Raw genomic sequence first — 23,314 nt, 5'->3', positions numbered from 1 at the left:
GAGGGGAACGCTTTTTCCTTGAAAAATACACTATAAAGCAAGGTCTTCAACATGGCAGTGACAGGGGTTCCTGAGCTGTAGTCTTTGCCCCTCGTATCACTTAATTTTTCATTTCACTTATGTCATGATCACGGAAAGCCTATTGTAGTTCTTATTTATTTTCATATTCTATAACAATGGATGTCAATGGTATGTTTAGTATATTTAAAAATGTCAGAATTGTCTGTGTGTAAGGATTGTGAGGTTATGTGTCTAGTGGTTAGTTATAACCTCTTGCATCTAGACGTTCCGCTAGCGGAACGCCTCGCCAAATATCCAATGGAAGAACGTGGCGCGAAATACAAAAACCTCAAAAATGCAATAATTTCCATTTTTCAAACATACGACTATTTTACACCATTTTAAAGACAAGACTCTCGTTAATCTAACCACATTGTCCAATTTCAAAAAGGCTTTACAGCGAAAGCAAAACATTAGATTATGTTAGGAGAGTACACAGCCAAAAATAATCACACAGCCATTTTCAAAGCAAGCATATATGTCACATAAACCCAAAACACAGCTAAATGAAGCACTAACCTTTGATGATCTTCATCAGATGACACTCCTAGGACATTATGTTATACAATACATGCATGTTTTGTTCAATCAAGTTCATATTTATATCCAAAAACAGCTTTTTACATTAGCATGTGATGTTCAGAACATGCATTCCCACCCAAAACTTCCGGTGAATTTACTAAATTACTCATCATAAACGTTGACAAAATACATAACAATTATTTTAAGAATTATAGATACAGAACTCCTTTATGCAATCGCTATGTCAGATTTTAAAATAGCTTTTCGGCGAAAGCACATTTTGCAATATTCTGAGTACATAGCTTAGCCATCACGGCTAGCTATTTTGACACCCGCCAACTTCGGGGCACACTAAACTCAGAATTACTATTAGAAAAATGGTATTACCTTTGCTGATCTTCGTCAGAATGCACTCCCAGGACTGCTACTTCCACAAGAAATGTTGTTTTTGTTCCAAATAATCCATAGTTATGTCCAAATACCTCCGTTTTGTTCGTGCGTTCAGGTCACTATCCAAAGGGTAACGCGCGAGTGCATATTGAGACAAAAAAATTCAAAAGGTTCCTTTACCGTACTTAGAAGCATGTCAAACGCTGTTTAAAATCAATTTTTATGGTATTTTTCTCGTAAAATAGCGATAATATTCCAACCGGACAATAGTGTATTCATTCAAATAGGAAAAGAAAAAACAGCATGGTCGCGGGACCGCGCATCTCCAATCTCTTTGTCACCAGGCAGACCACTGACAAACTGTGCTAGTATACTTTGCCCAGAGACAGGAGACGCCTCAATCCACTTTCTGAAGGCTTTAGAGAGCCAATGGAAGCCTTAGAAAGTGCTTCGTAACAGCTCAGATACTGTAGTTTCGATAGAGAACCAAAAGAAGAACTACAATTTCACAGACAGGCCACTTCCTGCTTGGAATCTTCTCAGGTTTTTGCCTGCCATATGAGTTCTGTTATACTCACAGACACCATTCAAACAGTTTTAGAAACTTCAGAGTGTTTTCTATCCAGATCTACTAATAATATGCATATTCAAATTTCTGGGCAAGAGTAGTAACCAGTTTAAATCGGGTACGTTTTTTTCATCCGGCCGTGAAAATACTGCCCCCATCCCAAACAGGTTTTAAGAGCCGTCCTATGCAAAATAAAAATAAGTCAGACAATTCAATTTTTATTTTAAAAGCCGTACTTATAAATGTATAAATTATTTGTGAAGTATCTATGGAGTTCTTATAAAGCCTTTATGAATGCTCTATAAAGCCAGTATAAGTTGTTTATTTAAAGTGGGACCTAATCTAACGCTATTCTCTCCTCTCTGGGTCTCTCTCCTTTCTCTCCAGAGGATGGGCTGTAGCTACTTCCTGTGCACCATCATGCTCTTCGTGGCCGTCCTCTTGGCCGTCACAGCAACGGGTACCATCCTCTTCATGAACCACTACCAAGCCCCGCCCCCCGGCACTAACAACGGCCCCCCACTCATCTCCACCAACCAGGATGAGGGCAATGCCCTGGTGACGGTCGAGCGGGGCGACGGCTCACGCATCAACATTTTCATCGACCCCAACTGCCCCGACTACAACAACAACTTCCTGCGGCTGGAGGGTGTGCAGACTTCTCTGCTCCACTCGCTGACCGACCACGACACGAGCCTAAAGTCAGTGAAGGGCCAGGACCGAGCCTTGCTGGTGAAGTTGGCTGAGGAGGTGGCCAAGCTCTCGGCCCACGCCAGCCAGCTCAGGTTGGAGTACGAATCTCTGAGGCGAGGCCAGGGGAACCTGGGACAAGAGCTCAACACTCTGCAAACGGAGCAAGGCCGACTTATCCAGGTTAAAGCCCTTCCCTCAACGCCCCAAAGCCCCATTCCTCATCTGACCCCGGGAAAGTGGGAGTTTAATGGTTACTTTGCTTAGTGGTGTCTTTCATCCAAAGTGACTTACACGGCTGTCCCATTTTAGATTTTTCGAGCAGAGTTGGTTCTGTACTCAAGTAATCCAGGTTAAGTATTGTGCTCAAGGGCATAACTGCACTATTCTCCACCTGACATTTAGGCCACCAACCTTCTGGTCAACCTTCTGCTAGTTACCATTCACAGCTTGCCTCTACTGCTGCATATGCTCATGAAACTCATACACTCTTGGAAAAAAGGGTTCCAAAAGGGTTCTTGCTCTGTCCTCATAGGAGAATGCTTTTTGGTTCCAGGGAGAACCCTTTTGTACAACCCTTTTGGGTTCCATGTAGATCCCTCTGTAGAAAGCGTCCTACATGAAACCCTAAAGGGCTCTTCCTGGAACCAAAAGGGTTCTTCCTGCAACCAAAAAAGGGTTTTCAAAGGATTCTCCTATGCGGACAGCCGAAGAACCATTTTAGGTTCTAGATAGATACAGTGCATTCGGAAAGTATTCAGACCGCTTCACTTTTGCCACATTTTGTTAGGTTACAGCCTTATTTTCAAAGGTATTGAATGAAAACATTTCCTCATTAATCTACACACAAAACTCCATAATGACAAAGCAAAAACGTTTTTTTAGAAACTTTTGCAAATGTATTACCAATAAAAAACATAAATACCTTATTTACATAAGCATCCAGATCCTTTGCTATGAGACTAGACATTGAGCTCAGGTGCATCTTGTTTCCATTGATCACCCTTGAGATGTTTCCAGAACTTGACTGGAGTCCATCTGGGGTAAATTCAATTGGATGAATATTATTTGGAAAGGCACACAGCTGTCTATATAAGGTCCCACAGTTGACAGTCAGAGCAAAAACCAAGCCACGAGGTCGAAGGAATTGTCCGTAGAGCTCCGAGACAGGATTGTGTCAAGGCACAAATCTGGGGAAAAGTACCAAAACATTTCTGCAGCATTGAAGGTCCACAAGAACACAGTGGCCTCCATCATTCTTAAATGGAAGAAGTTTGGAACCACCAAGACTCTTCTTACAGCTGGCCGCCCAGCTAAACTGAGCAATCGGGGGAGAAAGGCCTTGGTCAGGGAGGTGATCAAGAACCTGATGGTCACTCTGACAGAGCTCCAGAGTTCCTCTGTGGAGATGGGGGAACCTTCCAGAAGGACAACCATGTCTGCAGCACTTTACCAATCAGGCCTTTATGGTAGAGTGGCCAGACAGTCACGTCCTGACCAGTAAAGGGGTCTTTTGTCATTGTAGTATGGTCAGGGTGTGGCAGGGTGTCACGTTCGTCGTACTGATGGGACCAAGGCGCAGCGGGAATGTGTATGCTCATCTTCTTTATTTAGAAGAAAACCAAAATAAACACTTAAACAAAAACAACGATGAGAAACAGTCCTGTAAGGCACACAGCTACACATGGAACAACTACCCACAAAAACCCATGGAAAAACACCCCTACTAAATAGGACCTTCAATTAGAGGCAATGAGGAACAGCTGCCTCCAATTGAAGGTCAACGCAATAAACCAAACATAGAAATAGAAAAACTAGAATGAACATAGAAATATACTAACATAGAACATTAACCCCAAAAAAACGAAACACATAAAACAAACACCCACTGCCACTTCCTGACCAAACTACAATAACAAATAACCCCTTTACTGGTCAGGATGTGACACAGGGGGTGTTTGTGTTTTGGGGTTTTTGGTCTAGGGGATTTTGGTTCTAGTTTTCATTTTCTATGTTCCGTTTTCCAGGTTTGGCCGAGTGTGGTTTCCAATCAGAGGCAGGTGTCTTTCGTTGTCTCTGTTTGGAAGTTAAGGGAGCTACAGGAGCCTGAGAGGCAGCCCCCCCAAAAAAAACATTTTTTGGGGGGGCACACGGGGAGTTGGGCAGAGTCAGGGTGGAGTCCTGAGCCAACTCCCCATGCTTACCGTGGGGAGCGGGTAACGAGGAGAGCACCGAGCTACGCAGAAATGCGCACGGTGTCGCCCATACGCACGCACAGTCCGATGCGGTCAGTACGGGCTCCGCAGCATTGCCGGGCGAGAGTTGGCCGGCAGCCAGGGAGAAGTGTGCCGGCGCAGCGCATCTGGCCACCAGTGCGTCTCCTCGGTCCAGCTTACTCTACGCACGGCAGCCCTCACTCTCCAGCACAGCCCAGTTCGCCCTGTGCCAGCACTCCACCCGTGCCGGGCTACAGTGACCACTCAGCCAGGACAGGGTGTGCCAGCCCTGAGTTCCAGACCGCCGGTGCGCCTCCACGGCCTAGTGTGCCCCGTGCCTGCTCTGCGCACCCAGTCTCCTGTAAGTCTCCCCAGTCCGGGGAGACCGGTCCCAGCTCCACGCAGGAGGCCTCCAGCGACGCTCCTCAGCCCGGAGCCTCCAGCGACGCTCCTCAGCCAGGAGCCTCCAGCGACGCTCCCCTGCCTGGAGCCTCCAGCGATGCTCCTTGGCCTGGAGCCTCCAGCGATGCTCCGAAGCCCGGAGCCTCCAGCGACGCTCCGAAGCCCGGAGTCTCCAGCGACGCTCCTCAGCCAGGAGCCTCCAGCAACGCTCCCCAGCCAGGATCCTCCAGCAACGCTCCCCAGCCTGGAGCCTCCAACGACGCTCCTCAGCCCGGGGCCTCCAGCGACGCTCCTCAGCCAGGAGCCTCTAGCGACACTCCCCAGCCTGGAGCCTCCAGCAATGCTCCCCAGCCTGGAGCCTCCAGCGACGCCTCTCAGCCCGGGGCCTCCAGTGACGCCTTTCAGCCCAGAGTCTTCTGAACGGGAGCTATGCCCAGAGCCAGAGCCACCTCCGTAGTGGGAGGATTGGGAAGGGGGGGTGTAGCACAGGGACCGCCGTTGACAGTGGCCACCCTCCCTTCCCTCCATTTAGGTTTGGGGTTGTTTTGTGGGGGTTTTTGTTTTGAGGTGCATTCGGGGTCTGCACCTTTGGGGGGGGGGGGTACTGTCACGTCCTGACCAGTAAAGGGGTCTTTTGTCATTGTGGTATGGTCAGGGCGTGGCAGGGGGTGTTTGTTTTGTGTGTTTTGGGGTTTTTGGTCTAGGGGATTTTGGTTCTAGTTTTCATTTTCTATGTTCCGTTTTCCAGGTTTGGCCGAGTGTGGTTTCCAATCAGAGGCAGGTGTCTTTCGTTGTCTCTGATTGGAAGCCATACTTAGGCAGCCTGTTTTCCTTTGGGTTTTGTGGGTGGTTGTTTTTCGTATAGTCCTTGTGTCCTTACAGAACTGTTGTTTGGCGTTGTTTTTTGTTTGTTTAAGTGTTCACTCGTAATAAAAAAGAAGATGAGCACGATATCCGCTGCGCCTTGGTCTGTCCTTTACGACGCCCATGACACAGACAGAAGCCACTCCTCAGTAAAAGGCACATGACAGCCTGCTTGGAGTTTGCCAAAAGGCACCTGAAGGACTCTGACCATGATAAACAAGATTCTCTGGTCTGATGAAACCAAGATTGAACTCTTTGGCCTGAATGCCAAGCATCACTTGGCCAATACCATCCCTACGGTGAAGCATGGTGGTGGCAGCATCAAGCTGTGGGGATGTTTTTCAGCGGCAGGGACTGGGAGACTAGTCAGGATCGAGGAAAAGATGAGTGGAGCAAAGAACAGAGAGATCCTTGATGAAAACCTGCTCCAGAGCGCTCAGAACCTCAGACTGGGGCGAAGCTTCACCTTCCAACAGAACAACAACCCAAAGCACACAGCCAAGACAATGCAGGAGTAGTTTCGGGACAAGTTTCTGAATGGCCTTCAGCGGCCCAGCCAGAGCCCGGACTTGAACCCGATCGAGGATCTGCAGAGAAGAATGGGAGAAACTCCGCAAACACAGGTCTGCCAAGCTTGTAGCGTCATACCCAAGAAGACTTTAGGCTGTAATCGCTGCCAAAGGTGCTTCAACAAATTACTGAGTAAAGGGTCTGAATACTTATGTAAATGTGATATTTCAGTTTTTGCTTTGTCATTGTGGGGTATTGTGTGTAGATTGATGACAAATTAATTTTTAAAATCAATTTTAGAATAAGGCTGTTGTAATGAACACGATGGGAGACAGAGAGCTGGTTTCAAGCGCAGGGTGCAGCAGGTGTTTATTTGTAAAGGACCACTGGAGGAGGCAGGTAGCTGGGTCCAGGAGCAGGCAGATGGTCATACACAGGGGGTCCAAAAAGGCAACAGTACACGTAGTGAAAAGGCTAGTAACGTCATCCGGGAGATCAGGCAATAGGTTGATAACAGGAAATCCAATAGGCTAAAGTACAGGCAGGGAATAGGCAAAAGGAGTTGTTAGTAAGGCAGGCAAAAACTATCATACACGGGAGGATTTAAATCACGGGAAAAACAGCACTCCAAATAGAAGTGTGTCACAATACAAACAATACCTCACAATGTTGGGGTGCAAAGAACTGAACTAAATAGTGTGTGATAATGACATACAGGTGTGTGAACAGGTGATCAGAATTCAGGTGATTGGGATCTGGAGAGTGAGCTGCATTCAGAGGATCTATGTGTTTGAGAGTGTGAGTTGGAAAGTGGGCTGGAAGGTGAGCTGCGTTCAGGGGATGTACGTGTTTGAGAGTGTGAGTTGGAAGCAGACGTTACAGCTGTAACATAACAAAATATGGAAAAAGTCAAGGGTTCTGAATACTTTCCGAATGCACTGTATTTACTCTTCACAGGTTTTTGGTTTGAATAATAGCCTAAAAGTTTAAAATCATGAAAAACAGCCCCAGACCATTATGCTTCCTCCACCAAACTTTACAGTTGGCACTATGCATTGGGGCAGGTAGCGTTCTACTGGCATCCGCCAAACCCAGATTTGTCCGTCGACTGCCAGATGGTGAAACATGATTCATACCACTTTGCGGCTGAGCCGTTGTTGCTCCCAGACATTTCCACTTCAGAATAACCACACTTACAGTTGATCGGGGCAGCTCTAGCAGGGCAGAAATTTGACGAACTGACTTGTTGGAAAGGTGGCATCCTATGATGGTGCCACGTTGAAAGTCACTGAGCTCTTCAGTAAGGTCATTCTACTGCCATTGTTTGTCTATGGAGATTGCATGGCGGTGTGCTCAATTTCATACACCTGTCAGCAACAGGTGTGGCTGAAATAGCCGAATCAACTCATTTGAAGGGGTGTCCACATACTTTTGTATATACAGTACCAGTCAAAAGTTTAGACACATACTCATTCAAGGGTTTTCTTTATTTTGACTGTTTTCTACATTGTAAAATAATAGTGAAGACATCAAAACTATGAAATGAGGTATTCATTGCAGGCTTCATGAGGTATTCACCTGCAATGCATTTCAATTAGCAGATGTGCCTTGTTAAAGTTAATTTGTGGAATTTCTTTCCTTCTGAATGCGTTTGAGCCAGTCAGTTGTGTTGTGACAAGGTAAGGGTGGTATTCAGAATATAGCCCTATTTGGTAAAATACCATGTCCATATTATGTCAAGAACAGCTCAAATAAGCAGAGAAATGACAGTCCACCATTACTTTAAGACATAAAGGTCAGTCAATAGGGAAACATATCAAGAACTTTGAAAGTTTCTTCAAGTGCAGTCACAAAAACAAGCGCTTTGATGAAACTGGCTCTCATGAGGATTGCCACAGGAAAGGAAGACCCAGAGTTACCTCTGCTGCAGAGGATATGTTCATTAGCGTTACCAGACTCATAAATTGCAGCCCAAATAAATGCTTCACAGAGTTCAAGTAACAGACACATCTCAACATCAAGTGTTCAGAGGAGACTGCTTGAATCAGGCCTTCATGGTTGAATTGCTACAAAGAAACCACTACTAAAGGACACCAATAAGAAGAGACTTGCTTGGGCCAATAAACATGAGCAATGAACATTAGACGGGTGGAATAATGTCCTTTGGTCTGATGAGTCCAAATTTGAAATTTTTGGTTTCAACCGCCGTGTCTTTGTGAGACAAAGAGTAGTTGAACGGATGATCTCTGCATGTGTGGTTCACACTGTGAAGCATGGTGGAGGAGGTGTGATGGTGTGGGGGTGCTTTGCTGGTGACACTGTCAGTGATATATTTCAAATTCAAGGCACACTTAACCAGCATGGCTACCACAGCATTCTGCAGCGATACGCCATCCCATCTGTTTTGCGCTTAGTGGGACTATCATGTGTTTTTCAACAGGACAATGACCCAACACACCTCCAGGCTGTGTAAAGGCTTTTTAACCAAGAAGGAGAGTGATAGTGTGCTGCATCAAATGACCTGGCCTCCACAATCACCCTACCTCAACCCAATTGAGATGGTTTGGGATGAGTTGGACTGCAGAGTGAAGGAAAAGCAGCCAACAAGTGCTCAGCATATGTGGGAACTCCTTCAAGACTTTTGGAAAAGCATTCCAGATGAAGCTGGTTCAGAGAATGCCAAGAGTGTGCAAAGCTGTCATCAAGGCAAAAGGTTGACTACTTAGAAGAATCTCAAATTTAAAATATATTTTGATGTGTTTAACACTTTTTTGGTTCATAGTTTTGATGTCTTCACTATTATTCTACAATGTAGAAAATAGTATAAAAATAAAATAAAAAACTTGAATGAGTAGGTGTGTCCAAGCTTTTGACTGGTACTGTATACTGTTACTAATAGAGGACAACTTGGTATTGTCCGTTCTGCTATTTTGATATGAACAGTTAGGTTATTCCCATCAGCATTTATTTCAAACTCACGCATTTGATCAATCCCCAGCGTGATAAGAATGAGATTTTTTTTTAATAAAATCTGCAATATCCCACTGGCAGCCTGACAGCGGGAGGAGTTCATTCTCAAGTACCTGTGTTGAAAGCACACACACACACATATAAACACACACACCATTATCACTGTGAGTTTCTCACTAATACAAAATGCACCATTGTAATCCGATTAGTCCTGGATCAGGAAGACAATAACACTGTCTGTACGCATTTACCGTAACATAGTGTATATCGTTTTTTTTGTGGCCTGTTGTTAAGTCCGACTGCTGTTGCTCGGCCATTGTACAACTTGCTTGTCAACTCTGGACAAAGGTGTGACCAATGTCATTTTAAACTCTGCATCAACGTGGGTGTGTTTATTTGGGCATTCAATGGAAAACATTGCAAAACTCTTTACAACACAGTCCATTTTCCTCTAATGAACACGACCTACTGTATGAGTGAATGCGCAGTGGACTTTTCTTAGCACCGTTCAGATCAGTCAATTTTTATTAAATTACACTTGAGTCCCATTAGGGAGGTGATAACCTAGAGAAGAAGCTATAGTCACATCCCAGGGGCTGCTCTGCCTCCAGCAGGCTTTAGATATACCAGGAGATGGATACATACACTCACTGTATAGAATGTGAATATTTATTTGCTGAAGAAGGCTCAAGGTTAGGTACTTTTATCTTGTCATAAACATGTTTCATAGTGGTTCTTTTCAGGGGGTAAAGAATAAACACACCATAAATTGTATTCATAGCACAGGGGCATTTTCACTTGCGATTACCAAATGATCTTTTCATTGGTTGAGTGAGTCTCACACACACTACATATTTTGTTTTTGTCACTATTGATTCGAGAGTGATTTGGAAGAATCTTAACTGAGGACCCAACCTGTATACAGAGCAGGATATCAATGATCCCTCAAACACCTATCAAAAAGGGGATTATTCATGGTAAATGAGTCAGGTGAAGCTGCTGCAGTATTGGCATTTATCATGCATTTTCAATGCTGTTGTTCCCCTCTCTAATCAATAGAGGAGCTTTCATCTCCTCCTGAATGGTAATGGTGATATGCTAAGTATGTGTCCTCTGAGTGCCTTTGAAACCCGAATGGCAATGTAACCCTGGGAGCCTGACTCTGCACAGGAGCTCTGTCACTAATGAGGCCTGAAGACACCCTATAGCCCCCTCATTATCTCAATACACACACCACCTGCGTGGAAAATACAAAATGCTTTATAAATATAGGCTACATATTGTAGGATACTGTTCATATGATACTGTAGCAGCAGAAGGAGAAATGCAAAATACAAAGCAACAACTCGTCAAGATCCATTCAACAGTAACTAGAGCCTAAATTGCACCAGAGTTCTGTATGTCGGGATGCAGGCAATAACCGTCTTCCATAGCCCAGTTGTCAAACCTTTTAAAGGCCTATTGTGGTCAAAATGATGTTGTTCCTGTGTTTAATATCATATTGTACGACAGCTGATGAAACTAACACTGTAAAAGTGTGAAACCATTTGATCAGTGTTATTTCCTGATAGTTGCTGGTTGAAAATGCAATCGACACAGGACCTTCTAATCAGCAGTTTTTCATGGACGGATTTTGTGCTTTTCCATGGTTAATAGACCAATAACAAAGTGAGTTCCAAACAGCTGGTTTCAAATGTTCCCTCCCAACTCAGACCACACGCATTCCTAGCAAAATTCTTGCTTGAGAAATATTTGTTTGCTAAACAACCCCCCCCCCCCAAAAAAAGCCAATTTGAATGAAAATCTATTACAGTAGTAACCGATTGGTTACCATTCAATCGGCGACAGATTTTCATGTGAATATCTAGAATCCGCATAAAGAAAATATGCAGCAGTGGTGTGTTTCCACCAAATGGACTTGTTGTGGATAAAAGTCTGTGCGTGATGATGTATTACACACAAAATATACTTTTTCGCTTACGTTTTCATTTACAGAATAAAAATCTAAAGTTCAATGTGTTTCCATCGCATTTTCAGCTCTGCCGATAGTTTTGTCACAAAAATGGTTGTGTTAAATAACAGTTGTGCCTACTCTGGTCTTGGCACATGCACTCTAGCCAACAGCTCACAGATACTGTGTGGGTAGGGGAGTCTACATGATGAGATTATTATGGATAAGATCAAGAATATTTTTATTTGTCAAACGGCAGTCAAGCTTCAATCATCATGTCACCAGAATAAGATCCTCAATGTTTATTGGAAAGGAGCATCAAGCGCATCACCGGGCACTCTCATTTTTGCGCATAAAGGTGTTTCCACCACCAGTTCTCGCATAATTAACTTTACAGACACAAAAAGATCCCACCATGTCAAACGAACAAATGATCTGTGGGCATTTACAAAATTGTACCAAAACTACTTGTTTCCATCATAGCTGTTGTAATTTTTTGGAAACGTGGTTAGTGATATAAAACGGCTGCATTGGGCCTTTAAGGTCTGCTAGAGAGAAAAAAAAACATTTTTGGAAAGTCTTTGTCTGTATCTCCTCTCATACCTCATACCTCTCTACTCACTCTACTTCTGTAATATTGGATTCAACTACAAAATGGAAAAAGAGATCTACTTTTCTAACCTACTGTCTTTTCTACCCTTTATCAGGGGGAAGTAGGTCATAATTAAGCAATAATACATTAGAGACAATGTGTTGTGACATTTTTATCATGGCTGTGACGGGGTCATAACCATGAGATTAAACCAATCTATTATGACCCGTCTATGGAAATATGAGACTCTTACATGTTGGTTGTTTTGTTCTAAGATGTCCACTAGCCTCACAAGACTCGTCTGAAGGTAGCCAAGTACCAGTAAAAAACAATTAAGGGAAGTATTTTGTTTATGGAAGTACTATAGTTTAGTGCCTAAAAAAAGGGGTTACATTTAAAATCAGGTATACTCACAGAACAGAAAATAACCACCCACAAAACCCAAAGGAAAACAGGCTACCTAAGTATGGCTCCCAATTAGCGACAACGATGTTGAGAGCCATACCAGGCCAAAACAAAGAAATACAAACACATAGAAAAAAGGACATAGAATGCCCAAAACCCCAAAACACACAGAAAAACACCCCCTGCCACGCCCTAACCAAACTACAATAACAAATAACCCCTTTTACTGGTCAGGACGTGACACTTAGTCGAACTTTGTAGGTTGCTATGGCAAGCAAAAATTGTATCATAAGGAGTGTGAGGTATAGTGGCTGTGAAACTAGCTTTGCGGTTCTTTCTAGCTCAGTTGATAGAGCATGTGTAAGGGGTGCGTAACTGGTGGAAGGGAAGTCAGATGCAGGAGAGCAGAACTAGGTAATAGCCGGAGCAGTTTAATAGTAAAACCAACGGCATAAGAAATACAAAATATGGGCACAATAACCCGACATGCACCAGTCAAACAAATGTGCACAAGCACTTACAACAAACAATACCGCACAAAGACATGGGGGGAACAGAGGGTTAAATACACAACATGTAATGAGGGAAATGAAAACCAGGTGTGTGGGAAAACAAGACAAAACAAATGGAAAATGAAAAATGGATCGGCGATGGCTAGAAGACCGGTGACGTCGACCACCGAACACCGCCCGAACAAGCTCCCACATTTCCGTCCAGCTCCCACATTACCAGCGCCACCAGGCAGGAGGCCGGGAGTATGGGGGTGGGATCCATGGGCCGCTCCTCTGTGTCATACAGCCGGGACAATGCGTCTGCCTTCACGTTCTGGGAACCTGGTTTGTAAGAAAGGGTGAACACAAAACGGGTGAAAAACATGGCCCACCTTGCCTGGCGAGGGTTCAGTCTCCTCGCCGCCCGGATGTTCTCCAGATTGCGGTGGTCAGTCCAGATGAGCCAATGTCTCCACACCTCAGAGCCTTGATGACAGCCAACAGCTCCCGGTCCCCCAAGTCATAGTTTCACTCCGCCGGGCTGAGCTTCCTCGAGAAGAAGGCACAGGGGCGGAGCTTCGGTGGCGTACCCGAGCGCTGAGAGAGCACGGCTCCTATCCCAGCCTCGGACGCATCCACCTCCACTATGAATGCCAAAGAGGGATCCGGATGGGCCAGCACGGGAGCCGAGGTAAACAGAGCCCTCAGGTGACCAAAAGCCCTGTTTGCCTCAGCCGACTACTGCAAACGTACCGGTCCCCCCTTCAGCAATGAGGTAATGGGAGCCGCTACCTGACCAAAACCCCGGATAAACCTCCGGTAGTAATTGGCAAACTCTAGAAACCGCTGCACCTCTTTTACCGTGGCGGGAGTCGGCCAACTACGCACGGCTGAAATGCGGTCACTCTCCATCTCCACCCCAGAGGTGGAATTGCGGTACCCTAGGAAGGAGATGGACTGTTGGAAGAACAGGCATTTCTCACCCTTGGCGAACAGGTCATGCTCCAACAGTCGACCAAGCAACTTGCACACCAGGAACACATGCTCGGCGCGTGTAGCGGAGTATATCAGAATGTCATCAACATACACCACTACACCCTGCCCGTGCAGGTCCCTGAAAATCTTGTCAACAAAGGCTTGGAAGACTGATGGAGCATTCATCAACTCGTACGACATGACGAGGTACTCATAATGCCCTGAGGTCGTACTGAACGCCGTCTTCCACTCGTCTCCCGCCCGGACACGCACCAGGTTGTAAGCACTCCTGAGATCAAGTTTGGTGAAGAAGCGCGCCCCGTGCATTGACTCAATCGCACCTCACAGTTATCTGATTAAGGCCTTGATAGTCAATACACGGGCACAAACCTCCCTCCTTCTTGACAAAAAATAAATTCGAGGAGGCGGGTGAAGTGGAGGACCGAATGTACCCCTGACGCAGGGATTCGGAAACATATGTTTCCATAGCCACCGTCTCCGCCTGTGACAGGGAATACACGTGACTCCTGGGAAGTGCGGCGTCTACCAGGAGATTTATCGCACAATCCCTGCGTCGATGGGGTGGTAATTGCCAAATCGGCATATTCGGGGGGAATGCGCACGGCGGAGACCTGGTCTGGACTTTCCACCGTAGTAGCACCTACGGAAACCCCTAAGCACCTCCCCGAGCACTCTCACGACCACCCCGTGAGAGCCCTCCGTTGCCATGAAACAGGGGGGTTATGACAAGCTAACCAAGGTAGACCTAGCACCACGGGAAACGCAGGAGAGTCAATGAGAAAGAGACTGATTCTCTCCATGTGACCCCCCTGCGTCACCATGCCCAGAGGAGCGGTGGCCTCCCTAATCAACCCTGACCCTAATGGTCGACTATCTAAGGCATGACCTGGGAAGGGCATAGCCACAGGAATGATGGGGATCCCTAAACTATGGGCAAATGATCTGTCTATAAAATTCCCTGCCGTGCCTGAATCGATGAGCACCTTATGCTGGGAATGCGAGGAAAACTCAGGAAAAGTAACGAACAAAAACATGTGTGCAACAGAGGGCTCTGGGTGAGAATGGTGCCTTCTCACCTAGGGTGACGCCAGAGTGCCCTGCCTGCTGCCTCGACCCCCAGAGAAACCAACTCGGCACCGACCGGCAGTGTGACCTCTGCGGCCACAGATGGTGCACGAGACGGAACCTCCTCCGGTCTGCCTGAGCGCAGCACCTCCCAGCTCCATGGGCATCGGAGCGGTGGTGCTGGGGGATGGAACCGACAGACCCCGATCTGGACCTCTGCGGGTAGCCAGCAGGTTATCCAGCCGAATGGACAGGTCCACCAGCTGGTCAAAGGTAAGGGTGGTGTCCCTGCTGGCCAACTCTCGACGGACGTCCTCGCGCAAACTGCAGAGATAGTGGTCGATCAGGGCCCTGTCATTCCATCCCACTCCGGCGGCCAGGGTCCGAAAGTCCAAAGCGAACTCCTGTGCGCTCCTCGTCCCCTGCCACAGGTGGAAGAGACGTTCACCCGCCGCTCTACTCTTGGGCGGGTGGTCGAAGACTGCCTGGAAGCGGCGGGTGAACTCCTCGAAGTCGTCCAACGCCATATCTCCTTCTTCCCACACGGCGTTAGCCCACTCCAGAGCTCTCCCCAAGAGGCACGAAACGAGGGTGGACACCCTCTCCCTTCCCGAGGGAGCCGGGTAAACGGTGCCCAGGTATAAGTCCAGCTGTAACAGGAAACCCTGGCACCGTGCCGCCGTCCCATCATACTCCCTAGGAAGGGTGAAACGCATCCCACTGGGACCGGATACAGGAGGGATGAGTAGTGGTAAGCCCGGTTGTGCTGGTGGAGGCGCTGGAGGAACTCTCTGTCTCTCCCAGCGGTCCATGGTCTGAACGACGCGGTCCATCGCGACGCCAAGATGGTGGATCATCGCCGCTTGCTCCTGGACGCGCTCCTCTACCCCCTTATCAGGGGCACCTGCTCCTGCTGACTCCATATGGTTGGGTGTGGTATTCTGTATGGGGTGCGTAACTAGTGGCAGGGAAGTCAGACGCAGGAGAGCAGAACTATGTAATAGCCGGAGCAGTTTAATAGTAAAACCATCGGCATAAGTAATACAAAATATGGGCACAATAACCCGACGCGCACCAGTCAAACAAATGTGCACAAGCACTTATAACAAACAATACCACACAAAGACATGGGGGGAACAAAGAGTTAAATACACAACACGTAATGAGGGAAATGAAAACCAGGTGTGTGGGAAAACAAGACAAAACAAATGGAAAATGAAAAATGGATCGGCGATGGCTAGAAGACTGGTGTTGTCGACCACCGAACCCCGCCTGAACAAGGAGAGGCACCGACTTCGGCAGAAGTCGTGACAGCATGGCACTTATAACACCAGGGTAGTGGGTTTGATTCCATCCATATGTAAAATGTATGCACCCATGACTGTAAGTCGCTTTTGTATAAAAGTCGCATATATTATTTGCAGGGCATCATTTGTAAACAGTTGTGGTAGAAGTGAATGGTTCCAGAGTCTGGTCTAGTGGTACAGTAGTGCTGCTGACTTTAGACCATATCCCCCAGGAATTCTAAACCTGTTTGAGCCCTTCCTATCTAACTACCCCCTCTGCATCTGTCTCCTTATCTCCTTTCCACCACGCTGTCCTAAATAATGGAATACCAAAGGGAATTGGAATTTCGATCTCCTTAAAAAAAGGAATAGAGCTGGTGCTGTAGTAGTTCACTACCTGCTGGGAATTCACAGTCCTGCAAGAGCTCTGCTGCATATCGTCACTTTATTATCAAAGTAACCTCATTAGAACGACCACTACAGGCGATAGATACCCAGTCCGTCGCTACAGTGCTACATTCCATCAGGGCCGGGGTGATTATAGCCTCTGTTACAGAAACAACCGTCTCTGCCCTTTGCCGTCTCTACCCTCGCAAAGTCATAGGAATCAAGAAGGAGGCATGACTCACCTCGATTCATCTGTCACCCGAGCCGTTAAATTAATACTGGCTGGCACTTCTCCCCCTCCCTTGTCCCTGCCCTCTTTTCAAGTGGCATCCACTCACTGACAGCCAGCCGACTCTGCTGCACAGTCACATTTACATTCACACACCGAGTGTCGGAGACCCAAAGCCTAAGCTGTAGAAACACTCTCAGATGAAATTGACATTTAAAGAGTAGAGCCGAGGCCTTCTCCCTCATACAAGGTAGCAGGTAAATGCAAGGAGTGTCGTTGTGCTTTCCAGGCAGCGCTTTCTGGAAAGCCATTTGACAGTGTTGAGAATAGTAGCCAGAGGAGATAAGAAAAACGTTTTGGAGGAAAGGAGAGAGAGGTGGGGGAATTTAGTTATTGATTTCAATGGAGAGACCTCTGGATGTGTTTTCAGTTATTAAGGGGTAATAACTGAATCTCAAAGCACAGTGTAATTTTTATATTTGGCACCCCCTTGTCATATTTATAGTTATTTTTGTTGTATGGCACATATGATTTAAAATGATGATTGTAGGCCGACATCACGTTTTCCAAGCCGAGAGTTCGAGTAAATCATATCCTAGAGCAAAATATATCATGGCACAATTTTACAAGACAACATATTGCTGGAAGTACACATACTGTGGAACCTCTGCTCATAGTTTTATATTCACAAAGTACAGTATATCAAAGTACAGTATCAAACTGCTGTAGGAGTTGCTACTGTGTGAGAAGAGAGAGGGCTTCAGCAGATCAGAGAAGAGAGGAGTGGAGTGTACACCTCCTGTGGTTAGCATGCATTTTTCATACCAGCATTGTCGTTTGAGGCCCACTCGTGATTGACAGGCAAGTGTCGTTGCTACAGAAGCGTGTTAGGGAGGGGGCGGGTGGGGACGGGGACGGGGAGGGGGGGATATGTGCAGAGAGTGATCATGTTTTCACCATGTGCACAGGAAGTGAGCTCCCGTCGGATGTCATCAATGTCAACCCCGGGGCATTGTGGGTCTCCAAAGAGTTCCTATGTCACCTCTCCTTACTGTAGAATTAACCTCATACAACCATCCGGAATGTCTTGCAAGCCTACATTCTGTTTCACTACTCAGATTCCAGTCTACTAATTACGAGGCTACTGTGGACTTCCTAAAACATTCTCATTCTGATGAATGAACACTCACACTCAGGGAGATCCCTTTTCTAATTACATTTACTCCCAATTGTGTGGGGTTTGCTGTTAGTCATATGTCTGTCAAGGGAAATGTAATCTAATTTGTGTGTGTGTGTGTGTGTGTGTGTGTGTGTGTGTGTGTGTGTGTGTGTGTGTGTGTGTGTGTGTGTGTGTGTGTGTGTGTGTGTGTGTGTGTGTGTTGTTAAGTTGTTTTTCCAACTACCGAGTGGGTGTTTAATGGGATGTTTGTGTGTTTGTTTCCAGCTGCTGTCTGAGAGCCAGATCAACATGGTGAAGGTGATGAACTCAGTGAACGATGCTCTCAACTCCATGCAGAAGGAGACGGGGAACCTGAAGAGCAAGTTCAAGGCAGACCTCCAGAGAGCACCTGTTCGCAGTGCCCGGCCCAAAGGCTGCTCCAATGGTAGGCTATGGATGGACACCAGTGGTGGCTGATGGAAGGAGAAAAAGGCAATGAGTGCATGGACATCTCCTAACTATACCATGTCAGCTGTAGAAATTGTTGATCCTTTGAGCTGAAGTAAACCATATCTTTGGCCAACTAGATGTATTTAATGCCTGACAAGGCTATTGTTCACAATTTCACTAGAAGGAAAAAAGCACAGCTTCATACTGAAATATGTTTGCATACTACACCTCTGATACCCCAAATTAGTTTTGTAAAAAAATTGCATTTCTATAAAGTACAGGATTTGGACATGATGAAGTGAAGCTGTCTGGCCAGATTCAGACAGCTGACTATTAAGAGAAGAAAATGTTGGAGCTCACTGGTTTCATTTAATAATTTCTATGATAAAATCCAGGATTTAAACGTTAATCTGGTGTCTATCTGATCTCGCTAGGCTCCAGACCTCGGGACTGCAGCGATATCTACGCAAGTGGTCAGCGGGAGGATGGGATCTACTCTGTCTTTCCCATGCACTACCCTGCTGGCTTCCAGGTCTTCTGTGACATGACAACAGACGGAGGAGGATGGACGGTGAGTGTCTGATCCCTGTATCAACCTGTGTCACGCCCAGCTGTTGCGTAGGAGAAACGACGATGTTCATGTATGGTCCCAGCAAACCGGGAACATTCCCAGAACATTAGCTAAGATTCCCTATAAAGATGCACGGTGCAAAAATGGCTCTGCCATTTCCTGGTTGCTACAATTCTAATAATTCCACTGTTTTCAGTTTATGTGACAAAACAATAAATTATAGTGTAGAGAATCATTGTACCATCTAAACTATGAAATATATTTGACATAATCAAAAATATAGTATTTTCAAGATTAAGTGCTGTTCAAGTGAAATAATGTGCATGTTGTCAACATATGAAGTGCAAAAAAAATATGGTTGTTTTTGTATGATTAAATGCTGTTGAAATACAATTAAAATGCCTCAAATGTGAATTGCCATTAAAACATAATGGGGATGTATTCCAAACGGCTTTAAGGAGATACACATTTGCATGCTGAGAATGTTGTGGTAATATTAGGTAAAACTTAAAAATAACATGTTCTTGAAATGTTCTGAGGACCTTCAAGACAAAGTCTTGTCATAAGCTTGCCTTCTAGGCAGAGTTGCAAAGAGAAAGACATATCTCAAACTGGCTAAGATGGGCAAAAGAACACACACACTGGACAGAGGAACTCTGCCAAGAAGGCCAGCATCCCGGAGTCGCCTCTTCACTGTTGACGTTGAGACTGGTGTTTTGCGGGTACTATTTAAAAAATTGCCAGTTGAGGACTTGTGAGGCGTCTGTTTCTCAAACTAGGCACTCTAATGTACTTGTCCTCTTGCTCAGTTGTGCACCGGGGCCTCCCACTCCTCTTTCTATTCTGGTTAGAGACAGTTTTTGCTGTTCTGTGAAGCGTTGTACGAGATCTTCAGTTTCTTGGCAATTTCTCGCATGGAATAGCCTTCATTTCTCAGAACAAGAATAGACTGACGAGTTTCAGAAGAAAGTGCTTTGTTTCTGGACATTTTGAGCCTGTAATTGAACCCTCAAATGCTGATGCTCCGGATACTCCACTAGTCTAAAGAAGGCCAGTTTTATTGCTTCTTTAATCAGGACAACAGTTTTCAGCTGTGCTAACATAACTGCAAAAGGATTTTCTAATGAACAATTAGCCTTTTAAAATGATAAACTTGGATTAGCTAACACAACGTGCCATTGGAACACAGGAGTGATGGTTGCTGATAATGGGCCTCTGTACGCCTATGTAGATATTCCATAAAAATCTGCCGTTTCCAGCTACAATAGTCATTTACAACATTAACAATGTCTACACTGTATTTCTGATACATTTTTTGTTATTTTAATGGACAAAAACAAGGACATTTCTAAGTGGCCCCAAACATTTGAACGATAGTGTATATATTATTTATTATAATTTTTTTGCAAAATATTTTGGCCTCAAAACAGATGGGGCTCTCCCCCACCTGCCTTGAATGACGGGTCGCCACTGACAGTTTAGCAGTTACTCCGGTCGCCCCCAGTATCAATAAATTAATAAAACCAAAAGCTTACCTTGACTTGGAAGAGTTCCAGTGTTGGATAGTCATAGCCAGCTAGTTAACATAGCATCCCTCTCTGTTTGAGTTGGCTAATCTATCTTTTGCTTTCAGTACTAAATTCATTATCTGATCCTTTGATTGGGTGGACAACATGTCATTTCATGCTGCAGGAGCTCTGATAGGTTAGAGGTTGTCCTCCGGAAGTTGTCATAATTACTGTGTAAGTCTATGGAAGGGGGTGAGAATCATAAGCCTCCTAGGTTTTGTTTTGAAGTTAATGTACCTAGAGGAGAATGGAAGCTAGCTGTCTTCTGGGTACACCATGGTGCTACCCTACAGAGTGCTGTTGAGGCTACTGTAGACCTTCATTGCAAAACAGTGTGTTTTAATCAACTATTTGGTGACGTGAATATATTTAGTATAGTTTTATCTAAAAAGGATAATAATAAAATGTTTATGAAAGTAGCGCACAACACACATTTAAAAGAAATAGACAAACAGACAGGCAGGCAGACAGGCAGACAGGCAGGCAGGCAGGCAGGCAGGCAGGCAGGCAGGCAGACAGACAGACAGACAGACAGACAGACAGACAGACAGACAGACAGACAGGCAGGCAGGCAGGCAGGCAGGCAGGCAGGCAGGCAGGCAGGCAGACAGACAGACAGACAGACAGACAGACAGACAGACAGACAGACAGACAGACAGACAGACAGACAGACAGACAGACAGACAGACAGACAGACAGACAGACAGACAGACAGACAGACAGACAGACAGACAGACAGAGGCAGGCAGGCAGGCAGGCAGGCAGGCAGGCAGGCAGGCAGAGAGATGCAAGCACCAAACCAACTTTATTTGTTTCTTTTTAATTGCGTCACAGAGCAGTTAAAAGTATGGCCTTTTCTAAAAGTATTACTCACTAATTCATCAAACACATAGGAGCTTTAATAGTGGTCCGCAAACTATTAGAAAAGTTCTAATTAAGTCTAACTTTCAGGGTATGTTTGGACAAATTAATTTGTGTTACTTTTCTCATCAGTATTATTAAAGTGACCTCTATCACTTTATTGCTCAAAAGCCAATTATTCTGAATTCTGGTTCTATGAGGGGTCACTTAAAAGTGCCTCTTTCTCAATTTTCAAATGCATCACAATGTGTTTCAAATACTATGCCCAATGAACTGTTCAAGTGTCTTGAAGATAATTTCCATGGGTTCCTTGGCTTTCCTACCTCTTGCATTTTATGTTGTTCTAGACTGTAGTGTAGTACAGAGCATCAAACTTTACATATGACAACATGACATGAGGTCAAAAAAATCCTGCATGGGGTTTGCTTTATTTGTCGTTGGTCACCCAATGGACATCTTCCTCCCATATGTCAGCAAGTGGACTCCCTATCCCGCTGGTGCAGTTTGAATAAGTTCCATTTATTTCCCCGGCTGCAGTCACAGTCAAGGTCTGCAGAAATCCCCAGATGGCTTGTGCTGAGAGGAGCTGTGGTGAAGTGGCCTTTTAAAGTGAAAAGAGTGTGATATTCATACATTCCCCCCTGCGGGATGGCAATAGCTGAAATAGTGACCTTGCAGCATTGCCTCTATGACTTGTTGAGGTCTCCAGGGCTCTAGAGTCATCTCCCCTTAGCTTGATGTCAAGAGACTGGCTCAGGTTGGTTTAGCAGAGTAGTACCAGGAGACACATTCCCAGACCAAAGAGTCCAATGAATCATTCAAGGAGAGTCCTTTGTTAGCTCTCCATTAAACCAACTGTGGGCAACCACCGCTCATTAGGACCAATGGCTCTGATAAACTAATTAGCCATAGTAAGGCAATTCATAAGGAGAATATTACAGACCAAGCTGCTTCCCACCGACGAGAGCGTTAGTTTCCTATATTTCAGATACATTTTCTTCCTTCTGAGCACATCTCAGCAGTGGGAGATGGAAGGCGAAGAATGGCGCATTTACAGGGAATTAATAGTCACAGCGACCCTATTCATCATCGCTGGCTTCCAGCAGTTTCCTGATGAGGATGCAGTCTCATCTCTCTCTGCACCGCTGAAGAGCTGGGAGCTCTGCTTTCCTGAGGTACAGGAGGGCTGCTGGTACACTCTCAGACATACCCCACCCCCCCTCTCTCTCCTGCTCTCTCTCTCTCTTCGTTCTCTCTCTTTCTTCTTTTTCCTCCATTTGTTTGCCATATAAACACATGAATAGAATATGAATGAGGAAGCCAATTTATGATGTGTGGTATGAGCCTTAGCCAAGTGCTTCCTCCAAGGTCATAGTGTTGGAATCAAGTATTACCGTAGTGTTAGCCTCATGAGAAAGCCAGATCATATCATACAACCCTAATGGAAAGCATGTATAAAGGTACACTACATGGCCAAACATATGTGGACACCTGCTCATCGAACATCTCATTCCAAAATCATGGGCATTAATATGGAATTCGTCCCCCCTTTGCTGCTATAACAGCCTCCACTCTTCTGGGAGGCTTTCCACTAGATGTTGGAACATTGCTGTTGGCACTTGCTTCCATTCAGCCACAAGAGCATTAGTGAGTTTGGGCACTGATGTTGGGCAATTAGGCCTGGCTCGCAGTCGGCATTCCAATTCATCCCAAAGGTGTTCGATGGGATTGGGGTCAGGGCTTTGTGCAGACCAGTCAAGTTCTTCAACACCGATCTCAACAAACCATTTCTGTATGGACCTCGCTTTCTGCACGGGGGCATTGTCATGCTGAAACAGAAAATGTCCTTCCCTAAACCTTTGCCACAAAGTTGGAAGCACAGACTCGTCTAGAATGTCATTCTATGCTGTAACGTTAAGATTTCCCTTCACTGGAACTAAGGGGACTAGCCCAAACCATGAAAAACAGCCCCAGAACATTAATCCTCCTCCACCAAAGTTTACAGTTGGCACTATGCATTCGGGCAGGTAGCGTTCTCTTGGCATCTGCCAAACACAGATTAGTCCGTTGGACTGCCAGATGGTGAAGCGTGATTCACCACTCCAGCAGAC

At 45.5% G+C, this 23,314-nt stretch overlaps 1 protein-coding gene across 1 annotated transcript in view; it reads left to right on the top strand.

The window, feature by feature from the left end:
* fibcd1a (fibrinogen C domain containing 1a) overlaps nucleotides 1–23,314 on the top strand; it is a 123,081-nt gene that overhangs the window by 25,619 nt on the left and 74,148 nt on the right. The window contains exons 3-5 of the mRNA XM_014172398.3: nucleotides 1,928–2,413; nucleotides 18,039–18,198; nucleotides 18,638–18,774. Coding sequence (XP_014027873.1) covers nucleotides 1,928–2,413; nucleotides 18,039–18,198; nucleotides 18,638–18,774 — 783 coding nt within the window. The remainder of the gene's footprint in view (nucleotides 1–1,927; nucleotides 2,414–18,038; nucleotides 18,199–18,637; nucleotides 18,775–23,314) is intronic.

The sequence above is a fragment of the Salmo salar genome, chromosome 24 (assembly GCF_965601325.2).
Source record: "Salmo salar chromosome 24, fSalSal1, whole genome shotgun sequence".
Classification (NCBI taxonomy): domain Eukaryota; kingdom Metazoa; phylum Chordata; class Actinopteri; order Salmoniformes; family Salmonidae; genus Salmo; species Salmo salar.
Note: the sequence above shows the minus strand (reverse complement) of the source record. Positions and strands in the feature narration are given on the sequence as shown.